General features: G+C 41.8%; 5 protein-coding genes across 5 annotated transcripts in view; 2 read left to right on the top strand and 3 right to left on the bottom strand.

The window, feature by feature from the left end:
* Positions 1 to 7: 7 nt before the first annotated feature.
* Positions 8 to 2,153, top strand: LOC128737000 (ATP synthase subunit beta, mitochondrial). Its single transcript, XM_053831535.1, has 3 exons — positions 8 to 95; positions 213 to 980; positions 1,078 to 2,153. The coding sequence occupies exons 2-3, from the start codon at positions 261 to 263 to the stop codon at positions 1,870 to 1,872; spliced, it is 1,515 nt and encodes a 504-aa protein (XP_053687510.1). The 5' UTR covers positions 8 to 95; positions 213 to 260; the 3' UTR covers positions 1,873 to 2,153.
* A 670-nt stretch (positions 2,154 to 2,823) lies between these two features.
* On the bottom strand, positions 2,824 to 4,050 carry LOC128737011 (PEST proteolytic signal-containing nuclear protein-like). The gene is made up of 3 exons (XM_053831554.1): positions 3,912 to 4,050; positions 3,514 to 3,717; positions 2,824 to 3,434 (listed from the first exon to the last, which is right to left on the bottom strand). Exons 1-3 carry the CDS (start codon positions 3,937 to 3,939, stop codon positions 3,046 to 3,048), a joined length of 621 nt encoding a protein of 206 aa, XP_053687529.1. The 5' UTR covers positions 3,940 to 4,050; the 3' UTR covers positions 2,824 to 3,045.
* A 1,865-nt stretch (positions 4,051 to 5,915) lies between these two features.
* On the top strand, positions 5,916 to 8,105 carry LOC128736997 (CDK5RAP1-like protein). The gene is made up of 4 exons (XM_053831532.1): positions 5,916 to 6,049; positions 6,135 to 7,358; positions 7,419 to 7,591; positions 7,657 to 8,105. The coding sequence occupies exons 2-4, from the start codon at positions 6,197 to 6,199 to the stop codon at positions 8,065 to 8,067; spliced, it is 1,746 nt and encodes a 581-aa protein (XP_053687507.1). The 5' UTR covers positions 5,916 to 6,049; positions 6,135 to 6,196; the 3' UTR covers positions 8,068 to 8,105.
* A 4,471-nt stretch (positions 8,106 to 12,576) lies between these two features.
* LOC128736995 (uncharacterized) overlaps positions 12,577 to 26,160 on the bottom strand; it is an 85,897-nt gene continuing 72,313 nt past the window's right edge. Inside the window, exons 6-8 of the mRNA XM_053831530.1 lie at positions 15,659 to 16,215; positions 14,907 to 15,599; positions 12,577 to 14,828 (exon numbers count right to left, since the gene is read on the bottom strand). Coding sequence (XP_053687505.1) covers positions 12,839 to 14,828; positions 14,907 to 15,599; positions 15,659 to 16,215 — 3,240 coding nt within the window. The 3' untranslated portion in view covers positions 12,577 to 12,838. The remainder of the gene's footprint in view (positions 14,829 to 14,906; positions 15,600 to 15,658; positions 16,216 to 26,160) is intronic.
* LOC128737004 (uncharacterized) lies at positions 20,694 to 22,101 on the bottom strand. Its single transcript, XM_053831541.1, has 2 exons — positions 22,017 to 22,101; positions 20,694 to 21,951 (listed from the first exon to the last, which is right to left on the bottom strand). Exons 1-2 carry the CDS (start codon positions 22,049 to 22,051, stop codon positions 20,739 to 20,741), a joined length of 1,248 nt encoding a protein of 415 aa, XP_053687516.1. The 5' UTR covers positions 22,052 to 22,101; the 3' UTR covers positions 20,694 to 20,738.

Consider the following 26,160-nt stretch of genomic DNA (forward strand, 5'->3'; position numbering starts at 1 on the left):
GTGTTTCAAGAAGCGACAATCGCATACGAGCAACACACGTCGAGTCGAACGAAGTTTGCAACGAGAGCTTCATTTTTGGACCGAATGTCATAAGGGTAAGTGGTGAGATCAGTAGGCAAGAACGAGATAGGCGAGGGTTTGCGTAATCACCTCCATGTTAGATAATGGTAACTTTTTCTGAGAAAAATCTAATTATTTCAATTGTTTTGCAGACTAACGATCCAGAAAAGTCCAAAGTGTGAACGTAGCAACCGAACAAAATGTTTTCGTCGATGAAAACGCTGATGGGCGTTGCGGCTCGGGCCGAACAGGTTCTAGCCCGCAGCTATGCTGCAAAGGCTGCAACGAAGGCGGCCGCCGGTGCACAGGGAAAGGTTGTGGCCGTAATTGGTGCCGTCGTCGATGTCCAGTTCGATGATAATCTTCCCCCAATTTTGAACGCTTTGGAAGTGCAAGAACGCGGTTCCCGACTGGTTTTGGAAGTTGCGCAACATCTTGGTGAGAATACCGTCCGAACTATTGCTATGGATGGTACCGAAGGTTTGGTGCGAGGCCAGCGAGTCCTCGATACTGGGTCTCCCATTAGGATTCCGGTCGGAGCGGAAACTCTAGGCCGCATTATCAACGTAATTGGCGAACCGATCGATGAGCGCGGTCCGATCGAAACCAATTTGTCCGCTCCCATCCATGCGGAAGCCCCCGAGTTCATCGAGATGAGCGTCGAGCAGGAAATTCTGGTTACTGGAATTAAGGTGGTCGATCTGTTGGCTCCATACGCCAAGGGTGGTAAGATTGGTCTGTTCGGTGGTGCCGGTGTCGGCAAAACTGTACTGATTATGGAGCTTATCAACAATGTTGCCAAGGCCCATGGTGGTTACTCTGTCTTTGCCGGTGTCGGTGAGCGAACCCGCGAGGGTAACGATCTGTACAATGAGATGATTGAAGGTGGTGTTATTTCGCTGAAGGATAAATCATCGAAGGTATGTAAAATGCCTTTGTTTGTTATTTTTGCTTCATCTTTCAACTTGAAGATCAACTTTGATTACTAATCAAACGTATAAAACTTTTCATTTTCAGGTCGCTCTCGTATACGGTCAGATGAATGAACCCCCCGGTGCTCGCGCTCGTGTTGCTTTGACTGGATTGACCGTTGCTGAATATTTCCGCGATCAAGAGGGTCAGGATGTGTTGCTGTTCATTGACAACATTTTCCGTTTCACACAGGCTGGTTCGGAGGTATCTGCCCTGCTGGGTCGTATCCCTTCTGCTGTCGGTTATCAACCAACTCTGGCCACTGACATGGGTAGCATGCAGGAGCGAATTACCACCACCAAGAAGGGATCCATTACATCGGTGCAGGCCATCTATGTCCCTGCTGATGATTTGACTGATCCAGCTCCAGCCACCACTTTTGCTCACTTGGATGCCACCACCGTATTGTCGCGTGCCATCGCTGAATTAGGTATCTACCCGGCAGTAGATCCACTGGATTCAACTTCACGTATCATGGATCCAAATATCATTGGCGCCGAACATTACAACATTGCCCGTGGTGTGCAGAAAATCCTTCAGGATTACAAGTCCCTTCAGGATATTATTGCTATCTTGGGTATGGATGAATTGTCTGAAGAAGATAAGCTTACTGTGGCCCGTGCCCGTAAAATCCAGCGTTTCCTGTCGCAGCCCTTCCAGGTTGCTGAAGTTTTCACCGGTCATGCCGGTAAATTGGTTCCACTGGAAGAAACCATCAAGGGATTTACCAAGATCCTGAACGGTGAGTTGGATCACTTACCCGAAGTAGCATTCTATATGGTTGGCCCGATTGAGGAAGTCGTAGAGAAGGCCGAACGTCTGGCTAAGGAAGCTGCTTAATTTTACTCAGATAGCCTACAGCCAGCAGTAATTAGTAGTAGCGTGAAGGAGCGAAACAGATTAGCCGAATGGGATTCCGAAGAGGTTTCCGATGTCCTCCCACTTTGTTCGGGAGCTTCTTCAAATTTCATTCCTTGTAGTGATGCACGTCTGCTGTTAACGGAAAAGCTCGGTGCTCAAGTGCAACGTAATCGTGTTAATTATTGTCAACATTACGAAAAGAGGGGAACTTTGTAGCAGATTAGGATATGGTTCAAAATACAGACTTCTAGCGTTGATCGTAAAGACGCAATTCATTTTGAGTTGTCGAAAGAAAATTCCATCCCAAACTACTTAATAAATACATAGTTTACATCGTAGATTTTATCGAAACATCGGCACTTTCCATTCAAGGAAATGACTTGCCATTAAAAGCTCTTAAGCAAGGATACATTACGTTCAAATTTCATTTGAATTGTTATCAGTAATGAAATTTAAATAGCCATTGTGCAATTTTTTGCACCAGCAAGAATATGTGCTGCAATTATTCATAGCCGTTCATCAAATATGACCCTCTTGGTGACGACAACATACGCTTATTATTGTATATTTTGCAACAAATCGAATTCATTATCGATCGAATCAGTTAATATAGAAATTTGATAGCATATCATGCCTCCAATAAGCTTTAATATATTATCAACTGACTGAGTCCGATGGAAACTTTTTTTTCGTAATTTGACCTGGATCAACTGTTAGTGAACTAATTTGTTAGACTAGCATCTCAACTATTTGACCCAGTTTCAAGAAACTGGATTGCAGCAATATGCATCTCGATGAATTTGGGTCAAATTTATTTTTAAAAACGTCCCCTCAATCGAGTACAATAGCTAAATAAACTTGGATCTAGATTGATCGGATATGATATTTCAAACATAAACTGTAATTTTCGGCACTTTGCTATACCGCAGCGTTTGTAGTTTATTAATTAGTTTTATTCGAATAGACTGAATGCGTTATTAATGTCAACGTGAACAAAACGGAACAGTAAGTAATAAGTCCGCCGACCAGTACAGGTAGAACACACCTAAAATCGAAAGTCATAGAATAGAATATTGTAGATTGAGCTCCACTTTTGGCGTAAGTGAAGATAATCTCATTGTATGCGCAACAGGAACGGGACAAGTATTTGCATTAATCAGTCATGGTGTTCATTTTCTTTTCGAACATTTTTTTAGAATCGCAAAAGCCGTGCTTGGTTTTCCCGAAAGAATTTGGACCGGAAGAGGTTGGTGTATCTCGACCAATGTTTCTCATTCGCATCCTGCATTCAGCAGGCATTTCCTCCGGCTCATCATCGCTATCGTCTGCAGCAAATGCGTTTGCTATTGGTTTCAACAGCTTTGGAGGTTCTTTAGGAGCTGCCGTTTTTAGCGACATTTGGATTGCTGTTGGTTTAAACTTTTGCATTTTAAGCCCGGGACCGGCCACCGGTTTCGCGACTTCAGCTGATGGTTTTTTAAAGCCAAACCCTAGTTTTGAAACTGTTGCTGGTGCTGGCTGAGTTTCTTCCGAAGAGGACCCTTCAAAGACAAAAAAATCTCCATACGCTTAGCAAAATCATTTCTCGACAACTCTGCTCGCGAATAAAAACATCCTCACCCTCACTGGAATCTCCGCTGGAATTAAAATCATTCCTTTGATGCACTGCTGAGGCCATTCGCAATTGTTTTTCTTTCAATCGTCGTTCTTCGTCCAATTCTAATAGCCTTCGTGCAACTGGCGAAGCAGAACGGCTGCGGGATCTGCTCCTGTTGCGATTCCGATCCACCCTATCCGTTCCATCCCGACGGGAACGCGGAAGCCCTATAGCAAAGTTGGGGGGGCAAATACAACTGGCAAAATTAAATATCTACGTTTCAATGGGATTTATTGATTTTTTATTTAATATCATCAAATTTGCAGATTTTTTTGCACCATTGTGGGGCGGTATGAACAAAGGATATAACGACAAAAATGATCCAAAAATAGAAACTCTTACTGACTTCCAAAACCAGTACCTTCGGTTTTCTGATCCCAACGACTCATAGCACCTCTAATGTGAAATTCTACAACACACTAAGTCACTAGCACACTTTTTAATAACGTTTATCAACAACTACACAATGCTCAATATTTTTTAAGGACGAAAATGACTATCTTGATCTTCGGCAGCCAAAAATGCGAATTATTGAATTTGACAGTTCGATTTGACACAACATCTTCGATTTCGATTAGATTATCGAAAAGGTGGACGTGTTCGTGCAAACCAGTGATGCCAGAAGAACTGAAACAAGTGTAAAACTCGGCACCAACTTTCAAAAGGGCCAATCTGCAAAATGTAAACAACTCTAATAGCTCTATTAGCGAATTTTGTTCAATCGGAAACTGAATGAATTTTATCTGTCAGATTGGAGCAAATAAACACGAAAAATTCATCCATATAGTTTCAATCCAGATTAAATAAACAAATTTGCTATTAAACTGCGCAAATAAATATAGCGCATTGCCTTGCGCACACCTGCGTCAAGTCAAGATAAAAGCACTGACGAACTGACATGACACATAGAAGAAAATTCTTAAAAAACCATCGTCCTACACATTTTGCTTGCACACTACCGTCCTCTGTTATGCATGTTGCGGAGTAGCTAGCATTTGCAGGGTTTTATGCTGTAGGGTTTTGTACATTTGAATGGTTTTATACTGAAAACTCAAAGCAACACTCGCGCGCTGCGGTGAAACCATGTTGCGAAACATGCTTTTTTGAAAAATGAGTGGTTTTTTATTGGACAATGGAATTATCGCGAGTGTCTCGTCTGTGATAAAAATCTATTCGCAGCAGACAGAATTTAATGAGATACAGTGGTATTCCGATTATATCTACACCTGGTTTAATCTACACCCGATTTTAGGTACCCCCGATTTTGTCTACCATTTTGACCCGGTTTTATCTACCTTTTTTTTTAAATTGTCATTTCAACCATGCGGCATGAAAATTTGGAAGATTTCATGAATTTATGAATAACAGGGAATATTTCTCTGTATTTTATAGTTTACTATATGGCATCTGTGGTATGTAATTATACACAGAATGGGTATAATAATGCTGAAGTCAAATGCGCAAAGTAACTTCCATTTATTTTATACGTTTATACATTTATTTTATTCCATTTAAACGCAGATTTTTAACATTTTATAATTATCCTTTGTGATATTTTTCTATACATACATAACATACATAAATACATAATATTGCTGAGTTGACATGCATTATGGCTAATGGTTGATATGAATAAAATGAGCCACATGAACGTTCAGGTGTTTAGATTTCGGTAAATTTTACCGAATCGTTTAAGTGTGTATGAGTGCCTTAATGAAGCTTCAAGAAAGTTATCGATGTAGCGTTGTAATGCTACTATTTCTGTAATACCGTGTACCCCCGTTGGAATGACCTTCCTTAATCTGAATATTTTTAATCTGAACCCCGTTGGTATGAATGAGTTCACATCAAAAATTGATCAAGCGTCATACACAATTGACGGTTAAGTTGACCGGGCAAATTGAAAAAAAAAAGCAAAAAACCTTAATGCTCTGCAGCTTTGGCAATAGAGCACATATGCAACTTATCTCTCTCCAACACTCAAAGTAGACCATTTTAGTTGATACTGTCGAGTAAATTTCCTCTTCTAACATCTGGATGTTCAGAATTCGCGCATATTCGACATGTTTTCAAAACGTTTGTTTTCGTCAAATCAAAACAACAAGGTCATAGGGTGCGCGCCTTGCGCGTATGTGAAAGTTAATAGCGTTACCAAATATTCAGATTAAAAATGAATTCGCCTGATCTGATCGGGGTGTTTTTCATATTAGCGGGGGTTGAGTGTAATTGGTGACCACGAAGCTGCTGAGGTTTGTTTGGTATTTATGCGAGAAGAAACTATTTTTGATTTTGTTTTTATTTCACACAAGTTTTGACAGTTTGGAATTGGAACATGGAATGGAACAAGAACTCGCGTGTATAAATGCGAGCAGCATAGCTGATAGCTGATCTGCAGATTGTCCTCACTCTTAAAAAAGGCACACATAGTTTTAATCAGTGTAGCGGTCCAGCGGTAGTGTAAAAGCCTTTTGTTTGGATAGTGACATTGGCTCATAAAATGTAAACAATGAACATAAATAAAATATCTGTGTAAACATTAAACATACGATAAATTTATTATAACATATTTTTGTTACCCTACAAGGGCTGCTGCTAATCGAGTTCCAAAAACATCCTTTGCCTGAGTGTGGTTGTTATTTTAGTGAGATGATAAATATGCTGAGGCATGGCATATTTAAGGGAATTCTACGGAGAGCAAATCGTACATGTTACTCCGTTGTTTGTCGACCAGCGAGTTCTCAAGGCAATCAAATCAGGCTTCCTGAAGGACCAACGCTTCAGGATTTTATTCAACAGTCGAAGCCCGACACTAAGCAGATTCCCAATGTTAAACAAAACGCGGAATTGCCATATTTACCCAAGGATGCATCACTCGGCGGAGGTAAGAAAGTATTCTTTGAAATTTATGGTTGTCAAATGAATACCAACGATATGGAAATCGTGTGGTCGATTTTGAAAGCTCACAAGTACCAGCGAGTTGGTAACATAAATGATGCCGATATTGTACTGCTGGTTACCTGTGCAATTAGGGATGGAGCAGAAGGTACGGTTTGGAATCGATTGAAGCACTTGAGACAGATGAGGGATAAACGAGAAGAATCAAATAAACCTATGCTGGTAGGCGTTTTGGGTTGCATGGCGGAGCGTTTAAAGAATCAGTTAATCGAAAAAGAGCGAGCGGTTGATGTAGTTGCAGGTCCTGATAGTTATAAAGATCTACCTCGGCTGCTATCTATTGGGCAAACCGGCCAGAAAGCGATAAATGTGATGCTCTCGATGGATGAGACTTATGCAGACATAATTCCTCTCAAACTAGATAAAAAATCCAGAACCTCATTCGTATCTATAATGCGTGGTTGCGATAATATGTGCGCTTTCTGTGTTGTTCCGTTCACACGGGGGAGGGAGCGATCGAGGCCAATAAGCTCGATCAAAGAAGAAGTGCTTTATCTCCAAGCTAAAGGAATTAAGGAAGTTACACTTTTGGGTCAGAACGTAAATAGTTACAGGGATATGAGTGGCAATCAGGAAGGCAGCGAAAAGCAAGCCACCATACTGGCAGACGGGTTTAAAACTGTATACAAAACCAAAATTGGCGGGCTCAGATTTTCGGAGTTGTTGACCGAACTAGCTGAAACTGTGCCCGATATGAGAATTAGGTTTACTTCACCACATCCTAAAGATTTTCCTAAAGAAGTACTGCAGACTATAGCACGATATCCAAATGTGTGCAGCAGTTTACATTTGCCTGCTCAATCGGGTAGCAATACAGTGTTAGAACGCATGCGACGTGGATATACTAGAGAAGGTAATTCTATCGAGCAAATGAACGGTTTTATGTTATGTACACTTATTTTTGATCTTACAGCATATCTTAGCCTAGTCAGTGAAATACGTGCGTTAATTCCCGATGTAACACTATCCAGCGATTTTATTTGTGGTTTTTGTGGAGAAACTAACGAAGATTTCGCAGAAACAATTTCGTTAATTCGACTTGTAAAATATCATAACGCATTTCTGTTCGCCTACAGCATGCGAGAGGTAAAAAGAAAAATACTGCTTAGGTGAAATCATACTTGATATTCATAATGTCTTTTTTTCTGCAGAAAACAACTGCATATCGGCGTTATAAAGATGATGTGCCAGAAGACGTAAAAAAACGTAGGGTTGGTGAAATGATTCAAGCGTTTCGAGCCGGAGCGGGCGAATTAAATGCACAATACGTTGGGCTAGAACAGCTCGTTTTGATTGAAGGATACAGTAGACGGTCGAAAAACGATCTATGCGGTAGGAATGATGGCAATGTAAAGGTAGTAATTCCGGCAGGCGATGTTCCTTATGACGATCTGCATGGTCCGAGTCGGAAGACGATTGTGAGCGGTGATTACGTTGTAGTAAGAATAACAGAATCAAGTTCACAGATTCTGAAGGGAATTCCTCTCTATCACACCAGCATTAGCCAACATGCCCAAAGACTAGCTGCAGATGGCTGTGCACAGCAAGAGCTTCAGTTGTGAACAGACTTAACAGTTCTGTAAATAAAGCAAATTGTAACTTTCGTGTTAACAATTTTGCTCTTGTTCCGCAAAAGAACAAACTGATGTAATTTATTTTGACCTAACAACTGCCTTCGATAGTATTATGTTCATATCTTACTCGTGGGTGTCCGAAAAAAAAGCAAAGCTGTGAGCTTAAACGTCTTTCAAAGACTTGACCCTTCTTTATCGACAGACTTCGCGGCCGGCTATTAGAGTACAGGACAGTTACGGGGCTAGTGCAAAAATCCTACTGACTATCTACTGACGATTGGCTTGTCAGACCAGCATCGTACCTCGAAGCTAACTGGGCGACTAACTGGGGTCTGGCAGTAGAAATTGGTGATATTTTTTCTGATGGATTTTCTGCTCCACCTGGAGCACTCCTCAAGGCAACTGCCTAGAACCGTTGATATTCCTTCTATACATCAATGATGTGAAATTTAAATTGAATGTTCTCCGTTCGCAGACGGTTTGAAAATCTTCAATCGGATCAGCTCTATCGCCGATGCCCGCATTCTTCAACAACAATTAGATAGCTTTGCAGACTGGTGTTGCAGAAACCGTATGAAAAAAAGAACCTATATCTTTCGACTACAAGCTCTTGGAAAAAGTCAAGCTCCTGCCTAGCGCCTCCACGCGCCCATACCCGGTAATACTCTATTGAGTAGCTAAGCTAAGAGGTGCGATGCCGCGTGGTTCCCAGGTGGAGTCGGCTGAGCCACACGGCCTTGGTAGCAGGTAAGTATTATATGTTATTTTAATCGTTTGTTTCGTTTGCGTAAAACAGACCCCGCAGGCGAACTTGGTACCTGGAATTGCGGATCGCTAAATTTCGTTGGTGGCGACAGGGTGCTGCTCGATCAGTTAGAAAGTTAGGCATCGTGGCACTGCAGGAGATCTATCGCAAAAGCGAGAAGGTGCGGAGGACCCGTGGCGACAAAGCCCAATTTTTCCAGAGCGGTGGAGCGACCTTCCTAGTGTTGGGCAAAATGCAGGATCGCGGAATGGACTGGAAAGCGATCAATGAAAGTATGTGCGTGCTGAGGATAAGGGGCCGTTTCTTTAATTACATAATCATAAACGTACATTGTCCACGCGAAGGTAGACCCGACGACGAGAAGGAAGCGTTCTATGCGCAGCTGGAGGCAATGTATGACAGCTGCTCAAAATAGTCATCGGGGGTATGAACGCCCAGGTCGGCAGGGAAGCAATGTATAGACCGGTGATCGCGACCCATGGCATGCACACCGACACGAACGATAACGGCCAGCGAAGTATCGACTTTGCAGCTTCCCGATGCTTGGTGGTGAGAAGCACTTTCTTTCCCCACAAAGCCACCTGGAGATCACCTGACCAACGAACTTCGAACCAAATCGACCATATTCTCATCGAGGGCCGTGCGGATACCGAGACGCGGATATCGACTTGGACCATTACCTAGTAGTAGTACACGTGCGCTCAAAACTATCGACGGTTTATACCTCACGACAAAGTCGCCCTCCTCTGTTAGATATTCGGTAGCTATAAAATCCGCCAGTTGCCGAAAACTACGCGCGTACTGGATGAAGCTCTGGCTTCCTCTGTGGAGCTAGATGCTTCGACCCTCGAAAACGGATGGGGTATGATACGCTCGTCCGTTAACTAGGCCGCAACCGCGGCGCTAGGAGGGGAAACCTCGAGTACATGAAATGATTGGTTTGACGGGGAAAGCCAACAAGCGATAGATTGGAAAAAAGAGCTTGGAAAAATTATCTAGCCATATCCACGAGAGAGAATTTGGTCAAGTACCGACGAGCGCGGAATGTTTTGACCACGATCCTGAGGAAGAAAAAGCGCCAAAAGGACGACAGAGATCGCGAGGAGCTGGAACAACTACCGTGGACCCCCGTTCGTTTGACCATTTTTAATCTGAACACTTTTTAATTTGAACCCCGTTGGTTTGCACGACGTGCAAATTAAAAATGGTTCAAATGTCATTCTCAACATGACATCATTTGTTTATGCAGACAATGCACATAAACACGATTCGTTTGTACTGACCTAGCGTGTTTAATCGGTTTCACATTTCGTTTTCCTAACGATTAAGAGAGAAATCCGATTGGAAAATGCAATATTCGCACTTGCAACTGCCAACTAAAACAAACCACCAAAACAATAACAAATGTGTCTACATTATTTTTCTATAAATCACGTAAATATTATAAAATATTTACAATATATAATATTACGTATATTATATATTGTAAATATTAGGTGTTCATCAAGTAACACAAATGACGCTTACAAGTATTTACGCACCCAAGGAAAGAAAATATAATTATTCTACGCAATACGTTGTGAATTTTACTGGCAAATGAGGATTTTGAGGAATACGGAACGGATATTTAAAAATATAGTCAAGTTAATTATAGATGTACCTGGGAAATTAAATAATGATTATTGCGGCAGTAGAAAGGCTAGGTCACGCCGCTAGGTGGATCAATTCGGGTTTTTACTTTAATATTGAATTTCATTCATTTTATTATTATTTGTTTTACATGGCTATGACTAAATATTAATTTATGTATTCATATGATGTTCAAAAGATCAGGGATGTTAAACGAATGGAGGGCTGGAGAACGGACGTGTGGAGATGGTCCTTTCTAAAGGCCCGATAGGAGTTCAACACGCTTTTTTCCTCTTTCCGCATCACGCAAGTTCAGTTTGTACGGCGAAATCGTTGATCAAGTTACAGGATGTTTATGTTGGAAGGGATTCTTATCTATTCGTGGAATGTGCGTAAGTGCCTCTGCTTACGAGGCCACCCAACCCCTTTTAGTCCTTCATGTAGTAAGAACGTAGTACGTGAAAGCTGCTCGGTGAACAATTTCGATTCTACAGTCATTCTTCCTGCATACATAATCCTTGAAGTGGTATACATACATACCTACAATCGGGAAGGTCTCCAGAAGTCTAGGCTTCATGTTCCGGATCGCTAAGGATTTCACTAACATCTATTGTCTAAAGTCTTTATACCATGCTCGCTGGTGCGTTCATCTCTCGAGGATGTCGCTGCCAAATAATTAATTTGGATGCTTTAGTTGCCCATGCTATTCTCGTGTTTGATTGCTAGAACAAAGTGCCCAGCATTGCATTACAGTATTCGGTTATAGGTACAACCAAGAACTCTGCGAAGTCAAGGATGTCTACAACTTCCCGCATGTACGGCGAGTGCTTCAACCAACGTGGAACTATAGGCATACGGAGTACTACAAGATCGGCCTCGATGACCACATGGCAGCGGGCATGGTCTAACAGAAAGCCGGTGTACGCATCGACTTATCCCAGAAATATCCGGGTAGGTCGACAGGCACCAGTCCAATAGTTATCTAAGAGGGTGCGTTAAGAACAATAGCCCCTCCCTGAAGTAATACCGATAAGGTGGTGCCAGGGAGGATTGAGGCTGGAGACTCGAGTAGGATGTTAGTGGGTCGGCATCCTCACGCCTCATTGGTGGCCACACCACCTGAGTCGTCTTCCCAGGTATCTGATAGCAGATTTCCCTACTGGCTAAAAACGGATTGCGTAGCCAGCTGAGGTACCGTAGTCTACAACTCCGTACAAAACTCGCTCTCTATAAGACGCTAATTACTTCGGTGGTACTCTACGGCCATAAAGCGTGGACGTTGAAAGAGAGCGACCGACGAGCTCTTGGCGCTTTTAGAGCGCAAGATCCTGCGATCAATTTTTGATGGCATATTAGACGAAGGAGGTATGAATCATGAAATATATCAAGTACATATAAAAAGATGCGGATATTGTGGAACGATTAAAAAACGGCAGGCTACAATGCGCTGGCCATGTAGCACGGATGCCGGATGAGAGACCCGACAGAGGCTGAAGACTTCGAGGCAGCCCTCGTACCCGTTGGATGAACGCTGTTGACGAGAAAACTAGCGTGTTAGGGGCGGCTGGAGAGCGGCAGACCAAGACCGGAGACGTCTCCTGAATTCGACATAGATTCGATAAGCGGATTGTAGCCGAAAAAGTAAAATAAGAAAGCAACCTCTACAGTCATTTCCAAATCGACTGATGCTTCAATCGTCGGTTAAATTTGTTGAAATTTCGTTGCGATTTCCTCCTGAGAGATCCCGGTCTGTAAATTTCGGATTGCAAACTGTTGCAGCGTTCAAGGAGCCAACTAAATGATTGAAATGTATGGAACAATGATCAGATATAGCTTTCTCATTTGCAACGTGACGATTTTTTCAGCCTGCAGCTGCAGCAGCATTACGCCAGAAGGTGTTATGTGGCAATTGAGTTGAAGATACATACGCCTGAAACGAAGTGTATGCAGACATCCCTGGTACGTGTAAGCGATGTTGCTTGTCAACCAATTCGCTTTTGGCCTTTTATCCAGGAGCTGGACAATAGGTGGTAGTTACCTACCTACATACGTACATCAAAACTACTTTTTTATCTTTGATAAAAATTTATTTACATCGGTCTTGCACTCTTTGGACTATAAATGCACAGCGAGTGGAACCATGTCATAATAAAATATCCGATAAAACGCAGATTAAAACAGACGATGCGGTCTTTTAAAATAGTATACATTCACTGTGTTAACATAATCCTCCCGTTCATCACTTTAAATTCAATTGTAAATTCTGCTTCAGTTCAATAATTTAAAAATGGTTTTTGTTAAAACATTTCTTAAAACTTTGTACAAATTTAAATAAAACTATTATTACTAACTCGCTAACACATTTCACACTAAACTCGAAGCACCAAGGTTGTAGTGTTGCTGTTCGTCGTAGGTTGATCCGGTGGTCGCGTTGGTATGACCCCCTATAGCACCACCATCCAGTAGACCGGTCGTTCCGTTGCCTATATGGTAAGGTATAAACTGTCGTGGCATCGGGATGACCTCCATCGGCGGGGGATGTTGAAGCATTGGCGAATGGCTGCCACTGTTGGCGGTGTGTGGTATCACTGGCCCGTGAATTTCGCTCACTTTTGCACTGATGTAACCGGAGTCATCGTTCGAGAGGTTGTCCTGCGATTTGCGGAATTGCTGCTGCTGCTGGTGGTGATGATGGTGATGCTGTGGTAGATGGAGCTGCGCAGGATGTTGTGTTTGGCTGGATGCGCTAAGCTGGTATGGGAATTCGGGCGAAGGCGTCCCTGTGCTTCCACCGGAGATAGCAAAGGAAGCCGATGGGTTAATATATTTGCGACTTGAGAGTAGCTTTTCTTGCAATGGCATCTGCGGTACGTAGTGCGACTGGTAGGAGGACATGTAGTCATTTCCGTTTACGAATGGTGGCGACTGGGATGGATAGTATAGGGCTGGAGTAGATTGATGGGAAGGATTCAGTCTGTTGTGGAAACTGTTTATGGTTGGATATTGATTTTGATTGGGATTGAAAATTTCATTCTCATTCAGATAGGAAGGAAGTGGATTTCGGCTTCTGGCATGAGCTGATAGAGACATTTGTTCGGCTGGCAAGCCTGGATGTGATAGCTGCGAGGTCAGGTCTGGTGGTTTTAGAGGAGGTTTTGGTTTGTTTGGCAGTTCATGGAAATATGCATCTTTTGGTATGAAAAACTGCTGTCGTACTGCAGCTACCGGTTGGTTTTCGACCTTGGGTAGTGCTTTTTCGTACATTTCTATCAGACTTTTAGCAGTAACAGGACGTTCGGCTAGTGGTGGCGGCCCATCCACACAGTCTAGATCATCCTCTTCGCTAGTATCTGAGTAATTTTCATCTTGTATGTGGGAATTATGGTCCTTGGGTGGATCTACTTGTTGAAGAGAGCTACTTTGAAGTTTAGAAATAATGTACTTTACACGATTGGTTTCTGCAGTATCAGTTGGATCCTCCTCATTATTTTCTGTTTCTATCGGGTGTATGTCCTGTTCTTCGTCCTTACCTTCAGCAGCTTTTTGAAACAGTTCGTGAACACTTTTTTGCAGCACTTGGCTTCTCCAGTTGGTACCGTTTAGAATTCTGCTCTTCAATTCCTTAAGCTGGGCAAGGTTTGCCATATCCGAAAGGTCACATTGATCGTCTGATTCCCAATCTTCTTCTTGATCACATGCTTCTTCGTCCTTTCTTTCCGCTTCGTTATCGGGTATTTCGTCATCATCGTCATCATCATCTTCGCTATCACTACAACTATCGTTTAAATGCTCCAACTGAGATTGTTGTTTCTTTCTACTGTGATTTGGAGCTGATTTAATGGTGGTGTTGGATGAACTAGGAATGTCCTCAAAGCAATTGTTGGCATAAAACCCATTAACCATCGGAGCATTTACGCTGTCCACATGCATATCATGTTCTGAGTCCTGGTTGCTCGCTAGTTCCGACATTGCTTCAAAAAAGTTTGTAGATGCCATATGAGCATCTGGATGGTTACTGATCAGGTGACTGGGGTGTCTTTTACCTCCCAACAATGACGAGCTTGGTGACATTGTAGAGTGAGGTGTTGATTCAGAGCTTCCAACAATGAGTCCACTCGTAGTAGGTGCGCCGCTACCATTTCTGCAGGTGCGTTCCTTTCGTGTGGTTATATCTTTGGAAATTTCAGGTGAAACTGGCGCTGCCGGTAGCAACGATTGGGTGATCTTCTCCATTTCCTGAGCGATATCATATCCGTGAATCATAGAATCATTTTTCGAAGCAGCCTGTTGATACACCTGAGAACTACTGTCGTAATTGTGAATGTCCTTAAGTCTATCCAGAGCAAGAATATACCTGCAAAAAGAAATGTGCTTTCAGTAACTTCTGCACTCGTGAAAAATGTTAGTACTAGGGTAAAAAATTGAACCTTACTTATTATCACTATGCTTTTTCTTGCTCATTTTCTCCAGCTCGAGAATTTTTTTAGTTTTGCTCAGCAGTTCTTCTAGCCGTTCGGTGACTTTAATTTTCTCATTTTTGTGATCGTAGCTGGACGAATCCGCTGATGAAGCAACGATTCGCTCGTCTTTGGAAGAATTACCACCATACGCGTTGGTTGGTAACCGTTCCTGATAGGGTACGTGAGATTTCTCTTTATCGTTATCTTTGTCCGAGCAATAATAGCTTTCTCGGCCGGAATGACTCACCGAAGACGACCGCTTGCTTCCGTTCATTTGCCGATGTTCTGCGTCAAACTTTTTCAAATGCGTCCTTCGACTGGGTTCGTCTACTTCCGAGTGGTTTTTTATATTGGAATTATTCGAACTCTCAAAGTGGTCCGAGTATTCTGGACGCCTATGATCAGGCAGATGTTCTTGAGCATCTAGATAGTCTATGCTACGCGAAAACTGCGGCGTTGAGGATTTTATTCGATCCCCGAGAATATCATCGGTACCATCCAGTAGCTCTAGACTGCGACAACGCGTCAAAGTGTTGGTGTTGGCCTCGTCTTTTTTGGTTTTGGTGTTGTGCGGACCAGTAGAGCGTTCGGCTATGCCACGTTTCAACCACTGCTCCAAGTGTAATCGTTTGTTCTCGCACTGTACACGGCTGGCGATCATAGTCCTGAAATAGAGTACAGATGTTAAGTAAAGAATACTGACTGGTTAATAGAGCAATTATACTTTGTTAACTCTTCGATTTGATCGTCGGTTTTCATTGCCAGCGCCGTCATTCGACTGTCGAGTTTCTCAGTGGCGCGATGAACATACTTTCGGATACTTTTCCGGTTCTGGTTCATACGTTGTTCCAGATGTTTGAAGAATGGGGCACAGTAGCAGGTGTTACCAACGCCTACCGGTCCCTTTCGTATATTTCCAGCCAAATCGAGAAAGTACTGCTCGCCCTTAGCCAACGGTTCCTTGGGCAATGTTTCCAGCTTTGGCGATGGGAAATTGCGTGGATCTGGAAAGTAGTGACATCCGTACGGAGACCAGTGCTGTGGGTCGACATCGTACCGAGGAGCGTGATCGCCGCTTCGCCCGCGCGATTTTTCTCGAGATTTCCGGTCTTCTTTGCTGTGCGATCTATCACCCGTAACTTTTCCGCTGTGGTCTTTCCGGTGAGAACTGCTGGAGCTACGCTCGCGAGCGTTTCGCGCTGAGATCTGCACTGGCGTATTGAGGATGTTGATGATTTCGACCAGGTTTTTGCGAATGGCGATATCTCTTGGAGTTTCACCCTGTGTTAATAAAAGTATAACCAATGAGACATAATGATTGTCATAGCAAAGAGTTCTATACAGCAAGCTTCACGGTGAATATGAAATGAGGTGATAGAAAACCTATTAGATTATGTCACGTCACGTCACCTTACGTTCATTCGAGTGAATCCATTTTAGCCAGTTCACTGTAGGGGCATAAGGAATAGGCCAATATACTAGAGAGTTCATTTATTGACAATTTCTGTATTAAGCGGCGTCAAATTTCAAATAACAGGGAATAAACTCAAATTACCCATCTAATTCAGTGATCGCCAAACTGCGGCCCTTCGTATCCGTGACCGTGTAGCTCGCGGACCGATTTGGGGGGTGATTTGGTCCTGGCAAAAGGTGAACATGTGCAAATCTATGAAGTTGCCATATTTAGAACACGATTGCTGTAATGAGAAACCTTACAGCAATCTAGTGCTATGCGCCAATAGATTATGCTGACCTGCAGGAGAAAGAGAGCTTTTACAGCCAGCTGAACAGCGTGGTTGAGAAAATTCCGAAGGAGGATATCCAAATCCACTTGGGCGATTTCAACGCGAAGATTGTTTCAAACATTGCGAACCTTGAACGCATCATGGGACGCCATGGCCTAGGAGAGATAAGTGAAAACGGGGAGCTGTTTACATAATTTTGTGGTAATAACAACATAGTCGTTGGTGGATCGTTCTTTCCCCATAGACCAGCACACAGGGCTGTCCTACACTCAGTGCACCTATTTTGCTTATTTAACTGTAACACCTGAACCAAGCAAAATTCTAAAATGCTGTGTATGGGGCTCTTATAGAGTTGATTATTATCCATAAAATTGCTGAACTAAGTATTACTCTATCTTATGTATATACGGCGCACTCCCAGTTCACACTAGGCGGTGCTCCAAGAGTGCTCTCTGCGCACCACCCAGTGTGAACTGGGAGTGCGCCATAAATACTTAAGAAAGAGCAATACTTAATTCTGCAATCTTATGGATAATAATTGACTCTATAAATGTCCCATACATAATATTTTGCTTGGTTGAGGTATTACTGTTAAATAAGCAAAATAGGTGCACTGAGTGCAGGGCAGCCCTGCCTGCACATAATGTCACGTGGGTTTCCCGCGACGACCGAACAGAAAACCAAATCGACCACATTTGCATCAGCCGAAAAAGGCGAAGATTATCGCTCAGATACGTTTGCGCGTCGCACATGCCCAATGACGAGAGGAGAAAGTTGGGTGCCGTCACGACGTCCGCTGATTGGAGAATCCTGAAGTAAAAAGGGCCTTTGTCGAACTCCGAGGCTCGGGACTAGGAGTTGCCACATGGTGGAACCGTCGAAGAGCAATGGACCAGCATCAAGAACGCCTTCATCACGATCAGTGACGAAACCCTCGGCAAAGCGCGCAGCGGGCGGAGGAGGTGGATTTCGGATGAAACTTGGAGGAAGATCGACGAGCGGAGAGAGGCGAAAGCCGGCATTGAGCCAGCGCGAGACAGATCGGCTAAGACAGCTGCCCGTCAACGAAACGCCAAACTGTTAAGCGAGCGGGCGGGACAAGAGAGTCTGGACCTTTCAGCGCCAGGGATATGTATTACAGCCGGGTGGACTGGATGCAGGGCTATTGGTAAAAGTCCCTAAAAAAGAAAACCTTAGTGAATGCGGTTACTGGCGAGGCATCACGTTACTCTTTTTATTTATTACTCTGAAAGTACTGAGTAAGTCAATCCTCACCCGGATCTAGAAGATCGACGGTACTCTCCGGCGGCTGGGTTTCGTGCTGGTCGATCATGTGTAGATCATATCACAACGGTCCGCATTATATTAGAGCAGATCAACGAATTCTAGGACTCTCTTCTGCTGGTGTTCGTGGATGAAAAAGCGTTTGACTGACTCAACATCTGGAACGTACTTAGGCGTAGAGGAGTTCTAGATAAGCTAGTCCACAGAGGTTGGAAAACTCGCAAAATGAATAGATACGCCGAGCATCGGCAAACGGTTTTTATCATGATAAAACAGCTACGCGAGTGGTTCAATTCGCCTATAACAATGAGCATCATACACTCACGCTTCATAGCATCGCTGAATATACGAATATCGTGAGCAACGCAAAAGTGTAAATTATTGCTTTCTGCTGCTTGTAAAGCCACTAACACTACTTTAAACTATTCCCTTTTCGCGGTAATATTATTTTGAATACTTTCCGGCGTCCCCGGACATTCTATATCCGATAAATCGAACACACGCAATGTTCAATATTCAATTTTTGAACGAATTCTGATGTTCACATTGAGGTTCTGTTCGTGATAAAATTCAAAGCTGATGCGTGCATTATCGGCGAGGCAGGCGAATAGTGTGTGTTCATGAGGGATGTTCATGGATTCAAATGATCACTTTTTCGCGAATTCTCCAACCACTGCTAGTCCATCTCATCGAGGCTCAGTACGAGTCGTTCTCGTGCAAAGTTTTGCACAACGGTGTCTTCTCCGATCCTATAAAGGTTGCTGCTGGCGTGAGTCAGGGCTGCATTTTTCTCATCGTTATGGATGCGATATTAGTTGGAGCAATTGAGAGTAGATCAAATTGAGGATTGCCTTGGAACCCTCAAACGATGGAGCAGCTAAACGACCTCGACCTAGCCGACGACATTGTGCAGTTCACACAACGCCGAAACGATAGTTACATGACCTCTCCGAGAGCTCCAAGACAGCAGGTCTCGCAGTGAATGTAGCAAAAACTAAGTCTATGGTAATGAACACTGACATTCCCACCAACTTCACAGTAGAGGGACAACAAGTTGAGTAGGTGGACGCCTTTCAATCTTGGTAGCCAGACAACATCCGATGGTGGTACCAAAGCTGACATAGCCACACGGATCAGGAAGGCTAGGGGTGCCTTTGCAGGTCTGCGAAACATCTGGCGTTCAAATCAGATAACTCTACATGCGTATTTTCAACTCAAACGTTACACCCGTACTGCTGTATGCGATGTCAAAGTTGTTATGTCAAAGATGTTATAGTTAAGTTATGACTTTCAGAAAATTGTACCTTTCATTTCTATTCCCGATCTTGTGCGCGTTGGGAGCCTTCGCTTAGAAGGTTATTGGGATTTCATGTTATAATTCGTTTAAATGTTATGTAAATTATAAATGCAGGAAGTGTTTGTCATCATCGATGGTTTTTCTCTCAGTGTACCACCCAACACCACCCAATAGGTAGCTAACAATAAGGCAATCAACCGCTGGTAGGCAGCCCAGCACCTACCATATCCCACCACCAGAGGAAAACAGACCAATTTGGGGGCCGCGCTGATGACAAGACTAAGATCTTGATGACAGCACTTGTGTGAGATAAAGAGATGTAAACAATCAGGGGGAAGGTTTACCTATGTACTTGGCGCGGGCATTGGCTGCTGGCGTATGGGAATGACCGGTCACCGGTCACCGGACCGGAGGAAGCGCCAAGGGCTGAAAGCCATCACGTGCGACAGCGATTGGTGGAAACCGGAAAAGGTGGTGCAGGCTGTGATTGTGACGAAAAGGGGCCCCGCGGGATGAATAGTTCAAGGTTAGATAGATTAAGAAAGCGGGTGGTAGAAAGACACACAGTGAAGAATAAATTTGTGAAAAGCTAAACATCCAGAGAAGGGGACTCCGTAGGCGCAAGGCTACCGAGTCTATTTTGACAAGCAAGTAGTCGTGGGTTCGAATCTAAGTAGGATCAGGCCATTTGATGTCAAAGTGACTTTAGCATGGGTTTATTTTCAGGCCCCTCATTACCCTTCCTTCATGCTTAATTCTATATGACCCTCAATCTCTTGAAAGTGCAAAAAATCACTCTTATAGTTAAATGTACTGGTCAGCCTCGCCAGGGATGACTGTAATTGGAGACAGTACTGGCATTGAAGAACAATGTGGGTAAAGTAGATCTAGCATTGAAGGAATGGTAAACCTCATTACACACAAGCACGCATAAAAATTAATAAGCATATCGCTCATTCAATAGTGATTATAGCATAAAAATGCAGTGCATGTTATACAGTAAACACCCGGGTGATATCACAATAGATCCACGATACTGGTCGCAGTGATGAGTCCATACAGGAAAAAAAACCTCCCGAGTTTTTCCATCGGCTATTTCGGCATTTCCTTGCTTCCCGCGAAAACCCAGGATAAGCGTGCCAACCCTGGGGCTTGTTAAGGGATTCTCAGCAACGCTCGCGGCTGAGGCTAACCGATAACTTACAATCTTCTGATCACACATTGTAACACAATATTACACAGCAAGCACGGAAGCCAGACTCCTTCTCGTAGTTCTCTCTGATCTTCGAAGGGACACGGGAGTTTATCGACGCCTTGTTGAATCACGTTAGGTTATTCGGAAGTCAGTGTTCTTGCGAACAGAGTGCTTAGAGATGCCATCATGAACTATGGATAAAAAAGCAGTCAGTTCATTTACTAAAAAAACTATCAGATTGTTTATTGAATGTACTACACTTGTGTTTTTTTTATCAAAAATATTAAGAGCTTCTGAAGACTGAAACATCATCACCAATGTTTTTTCTAATTACGTAAGCAAGATCCACGATAAGCTTCTCCGCCAAATCCTTCGGCAGGTTGCCACTACTAGTCGGTAGTTGCGAGGGTCGTTCTTCTAAGGATTTAATTTTACTACTCAAGCTTTCCAAAAAGGTTTGCTGTTCGTGAATTTGTTTTAACAGGTCGGCAATCTGGCTCTGTTGTGCAGAGATGGTTTGTTTTAGAAGTCCAATATCGGCTGAATGGTTCGTGGTGTCCTCTACAACGCTGCGAAGTTGATCTTCCACTTCTTCTAAGCTATCCAATTTAAACTGTTTATCGTGGATAGTTGTCAAATTGAGTTGACGATAAAAGCTAGCGCTAAGCTGAGTAGATTTTGAGCATGTAAGTTGAGAAGGACTCGATGTCCAACTAGCTCGTAGGTGGAAAGATAACGTATTACTCCAGCGGCAATCCCACGCGTTTTTGGAGTGCCGAAAGGTTGATAACAACGGAAAAGTCGTTTCGTCAAAATGTTTAATAAATCTCAAGCTGTTCGATTCAACAGACAACATGTCCAGCGCCGGAAATTTCCAATTGTTGAAGTCCAATTCCATTATGAAGTTGTTCGACAAATCCAATTTAGTCAGACTTTTGAGTCTAATAATGTTGTTAGTCACAATAGCGTACAATTTATTAGAAGATAAATCAATTTCTGTGAGATCGTCTAGTCCAATGAAATCACTAAAATTCATATATTGAATGTCATTATTTTTAAAGTTTAAAGTAGACAAAGCTTTTAATTTGTTTAAGTTTTTTGGAATCGAATTTAGAGAATTAGAGACAATTGTCAAACTGGTTAGACTATGGTTGCTAACGTTGTCATCTATCACTATTTCAACTGTACTGCTTTCTTTAACATCTAATGTTAATAAATCTGGTTTCAGATAGACTTTGGGAATGGAACCCCCATTAATAGAAAGATCACTTATCCACTGCATGCGTTTCATAATTTCCGGCGACATATAGTCTACGATGCAGTTTTTAATTTCGAAATTTGCATACACCGGGAAATTCAAGGTCTCTGCATCGGCAGTTGAAAATGTTAAATCTCGCACGGTGCACTTTTCATAACTATAGTAAGATTCTCTATAATAACCATTACCATTACTGTCGCACGTTATCGTTGAGGCTGACGCAGTCAGAAGCACTGATCTAAAGATACAATACATCATTTAGAAAAAAACTTAAACTAAATGTTATTTTTTACAAAAACTCACAAAAAAACAAATGCTGTCTCACTTGAGTATTTCATTTTCTTGTAATTACTGGTGAACTACTGCACTGCGACTACATTCATTTGTGTAGTATTCATTGGATCTGAGTAGTAATCACACTCCACTTTATCTCTTTTTGTTTTGTGTTTTAGGTTGAAGGTCAATAGCAACATGTTGATGTGCATTCTTGCCTAACTATTAATCCAATTTTACTTTCTTCTTCATGGCTGTAGTTTCGCTTTAGCCTACAGTTGTGAGGGGAACTGTGGGTAAGACGAGCAGGTTAAGAAGAGCATCCAATGTAATACAGGGAACTTATGAGTTGTAAAACCTAAATACAGTTTACTTCAGTTTAATATATTGTCTTCAAAAGTAACCAGTGAAATATTTAACAAAAAAATGTTTTCCAATGTGTATTTTGAGTATCAAAAATGGCCCGAAAAAGTGAACTGGGCCGTAAGACGAAATGTGTCAGGCTCAGAATAAGTACGCCAGTATCTAGAATGTAGTTCATGAGACAACCAAAAGGTGGAAGCAGAAAGAACTTCGTTGGACACCTTTTTATGCTGCCTGGGCGATAAACGTGGAAAAAGTGTCAGTCCCAAAGATAGGTACAGTTATGGGGGGCCATCAGCCAGCTGAAGAACAATAAATCAATTGGGAAGGAAGGCATTGGTGTGTCTACACTTGTCTAAACCGGCAGATTGTAAGACTTATAGAAACCGGAGGCGTGAAAAGATGGTATTATCTACCCAATTTATAAGAAAGGCAACAAACTAGACTGTGAGAATTACAGCTACAAACGGCCCTTTTTATTCAATTTATTTGTTGTATTTTGTGTTCCATACAGAGGTGTTGGGTTGTTGATTGTTCGATACGATCATTTTTCGACGACTCTCACCAATAGTGAACAGATTTGTAGAAATTTATCAAACCAACTTCGCTGAAGGATGATCAGCTGTTCAGACTCAATATTCACGCTGTGGCTGTCCTCCAAAAAGTTCATGAATCAGTGTTAGCACGCACAATTTTTCCATTGATTGTAAAGCTGCGTATGATACCATTGATCGTAAAAAGCTATGAAAAAAAAAACAAGAACGGCTTTTCTATAAAGCTGATCAAACTAATAAGGACTACGATGAATGATAGGCAGTGAGACAGATCTCGGGTGGATCGCCGTGTTTATTCGAATCCCGAAGGGGGCCTTGTCAATCAATGGTCTCTTGTGCATGAGACTCAGCAAAGTGCTACAGGGCGTAATAAACTAAGCGGATATCAAAACTCGAATACAATCTTCGACCGATCAAATCTGTTCATCTGCCGATGACTTGGATATTATCGAAAGAACGTCTGTAGCGCTGGCTGAACAGACTAGAGCGCGAAGCAGAGAAGTTGGGTTAAAAATAAATACGCCCAAAAACAAAATATCTACATGCTGGCCGGCGGAACCAACGTAGACCGACACTTCATTCGCTGTTATGAGAATATTGGAAAATGGGGCCCCAATCTGAAAGGCCCGGTGGGCCCTTCGACGCCCAGTCCGCCCTTGCCCACAGTTCCCCTACAAAATTTCTCAATCCGCACACTCTCATAAAGATGTTGAAGTACTCAGCACAGCAGGAATGGCCCGATCACTTTTACTCAATTTTGATTCATTTGACAGTACCGTCTCAGCTGAGCTTGGCAAGGTTATACCTATATGGGACATTTGTAAAACTAGTTATTATCTACAATTTTGCTGTATCTTTTGTAGGGCTGTGAATTTTTAATTTCAATATCAAAATTCCGATGAAAATGAATGCAACTATTAGTTAAAATCGGCATCATAGCATATCAATCGAAAAAGAAAACAACGCGCTGTACTCGAGTAAAGATTTATTTCAGTTCAATCCGTCAAAATTATTGTGGTAGTGACGAGTTCATTCACTAGGTTCTGTCACGTATAAGGTTTTGCATGGGCGAGCATAACCTAACTTCTTTGACGTCTATCAGTGGTTTGTTTACATGGACTTAGAACATGGGCTAACATGTTGAAACTGAATATTGCTTAAAGGCCTTAACGGCAGTCAGAAAGGCACAAAAACTGCCATTCCGAGTAGTTTGGAGGGCGACACTGCTGGATAATACGCTTTTAAAACGTTTAACTCCAATTTATGCATGTCGCATTCGCCTAACAAATAGTAAACAAACCACGAGTGGATGTCAGATGGGTGAATTGCGTTCATTCCGGTTCATTCGTGACGTCACCTTGCAAAACCTTATTGAATGGTGCATTCAATATCAATATCACTAAGACGCTGATGATATTGAATGCCTAAAATTAAAAAGTGAAAATTTTCATTGATATTACTATCTTACTCAATTATTGAACCATACAATAATTTTTCAGCATTTAATATTAGACATTCATGATATAAATAACATCTAGTACCTCTCTCATTAGTAACTAAATGAACGTTCTCTTAGATTCCAATGAGGTACCATCATCATTAATAGCATCTAGTACCTCCCTCATTAGTAACTAAATGAACGTTCGCTTAGTTTCCAATGAGGTACCAATCATCGTATCTATAAAAGATACAGCAAAACTTTATTCAGCAAAATTGTAGATAATGACAAGTTCTACAAATGTCCCATATATAACCTTGTCCAATTTTGCTCGACAGAGACGGTACTGTCAAATGAATCAAAGTTGAATCGAAGTGATCGGACCATCCCAGACTCGGAACATTCCTAAAGTGTACCAACTAAATCGAATTAATGCCCTTGAGATTTTTCACAGTTATCGTTCTAAATGGGCTTAAGGGTCCGCTTATTTATGATATTTTGTATGCATAATTGCCAGGCCTATGAACGAAAACAATAGCTATTTAAAAAGTCAGGGTGTCCTATTTTTCTAGAAAACTCTAAGGGAAAATTTTTCAATTTTCACCGACATCGCTTAGTTCAAAAATTTATATCTCTTGCATAATGCATCGTAGAACACACATTTTTTAATGGCGATATAAGCAAATTTTCTCAGCAATACAAGAAGATTATGCATATTCCTGAGTTACGGCAGAAAAACTCTTCTTTCTTGAACTTTTACCTGCTTTGTACTTCAGAAATTCATATCAGTAACCAAGCAGCACTCAAGAATATAGGCAATCCGGGAAAAAATCGTTTGGAAAAAGTTTTTTATCACATTTTTTATGATTTAGAACATATTTTTTTCGGTTTTTGTTTGAATTTTTCCGCCGTTCCGTGGAACATTTCGTGAAATTCAGATAATGTTTTCCCTGGATTACACTATAGTCGTAAAACTGGAACCTATTTTCGAATTTGAACTTGAAATTGAAAGTTTTATTTGTTATTGGATTTTAAATTGAACTTTGAATTGATTTAAATTGGACTTAAATATTGGAATTGGTTTGAGGTTGAAGTATACAGTTCGAACGTGAAATCGTACTTAAAATTAAATTTGAATTTTTATTTGTTGAAACTAAGCTCAAAATTAGTTTGAAGTTAGACTTGGACATGAAATTGGACCTGAACTTGACATAGGACCTAAAACTAAATTAGAAAGTTGAGTTGATTAAAGGTGACAAGACTTGAAATTGGACATAAAGCTTGACCAATTTGAAATAAGACTCATTTTTTTTCAATGCGAAATCAGACTAGGAATCGAATTTGAAGTTGAACTTGATATTTTACTTGAAATTGGAGTTTAAATTCTTTTTGATAATTTACTTGAAATTGGACTTGAAAATAGAATTAAATTAGTCATGGAATTGAACTAATATGGACTTGATTTACTTTAAAATGAACTAGAAACATTACTACACGAGTGGTTCTTGAAATTGGATTTGAAATTAAGCTTGGTATGGGGCAAGAAATTGGATTTGAAATTGAGGTTAAACACACTTGAATTTGTGAATTTGGAAATGTAATTTGACTTTATAAGGGACCTGAAATTGAAGTATAAATAGGACTTAAAATGGCCCATGAAATAGGACAAGAAAATGGGCTTGCAATGGATTATTCATTGTAGGCCGCTTAAGATAAAATTATTCGCCAGATGAACGTCAGAATGCCGTCTATCATGTTTGTTGTGAATGGCCTAACTTCTTCCGATTCGAGTCAGCATTAGTGTAGCAGATAATAATCA

Source organism: Sabethes cyaneus, chromosome 2 (assembly GCF_943734655.1).
Source record: "Sabethes cyaneus chromosome 2, idSabCyanKW18_F2, whole genome shotgun sequence".
NCBI lineage: Eukaryota > Metazoa > Arthropoda > Insecta > Diptera > Culicidae > Sabethes > Sabethes cyaneus.

Coding starts and splice junctions, on each gene's coding strand:
- LOC128737000 (XM_053831535.1), top strand. CDS start 261: ATGTTTTCGTCGATGAAAACGCTGATGGGCGTTGCGGCTCGGGCCGAA. Junction 981..1,077: donor TGAAGGATAAATCATCGAAG/GTATGTAAAATG, acceptor TTTCATTTTCAG/GTCGCTCTCGTATACGGTCA.
- LOC128737011 (XM_053831554.1), bottom strand. CDS start 3,939: ATGAGTCGTTGGGATCAGAAAACCGAAG. Junction 3,718..3,911: donor TTGGGATCAGAAAACCGAAG/GTACTGGTTTTG, acceptor ACTTTGCTATAG/GGCTTCCGCGTTCCCGTCGG. Junction 3,435..3,513: donor CAGCGGAGATTCCAGTGAGG/GTGAGGATGTTT, acceptor TTGTCTTTGAAG/GGTCCTCTTCGGAAGAAACT.
- LOC128736997 (XM_053831532.1), top strand. CDS start 6,197: ATGATAAATATGCTGAGGCATGGCATATTTAAGGGAATTCTACGGAGA. Junction 7,359..7,418: donor ACGTGGATATACTAGAGAAG/GTAATTCTATCG, acceptor TTGATCTTACAG/CATATCTTAGCCTAGTCAGT. Junction 7,592..7,656: donor TCGCCTACAGCATGCGAGAG/GTAAAAAGAAAA, acceptor TTTTTTCTGCAG/AAAACAACTGCATATCGGCG.
- LOC128737004 (XM_053831541.1), bottom strand. CDS start 22,051: ATGAAATACTCAAGTGAGACAGCATTTGTTTTTTT. Junction 21,952..22,016: donor GAGACAGCATTTGTTTTTTT/GTGAGTTTTTGT, acceptor TTGTATCTTTAG/ATCAGTGCTTCTGACTGCGT.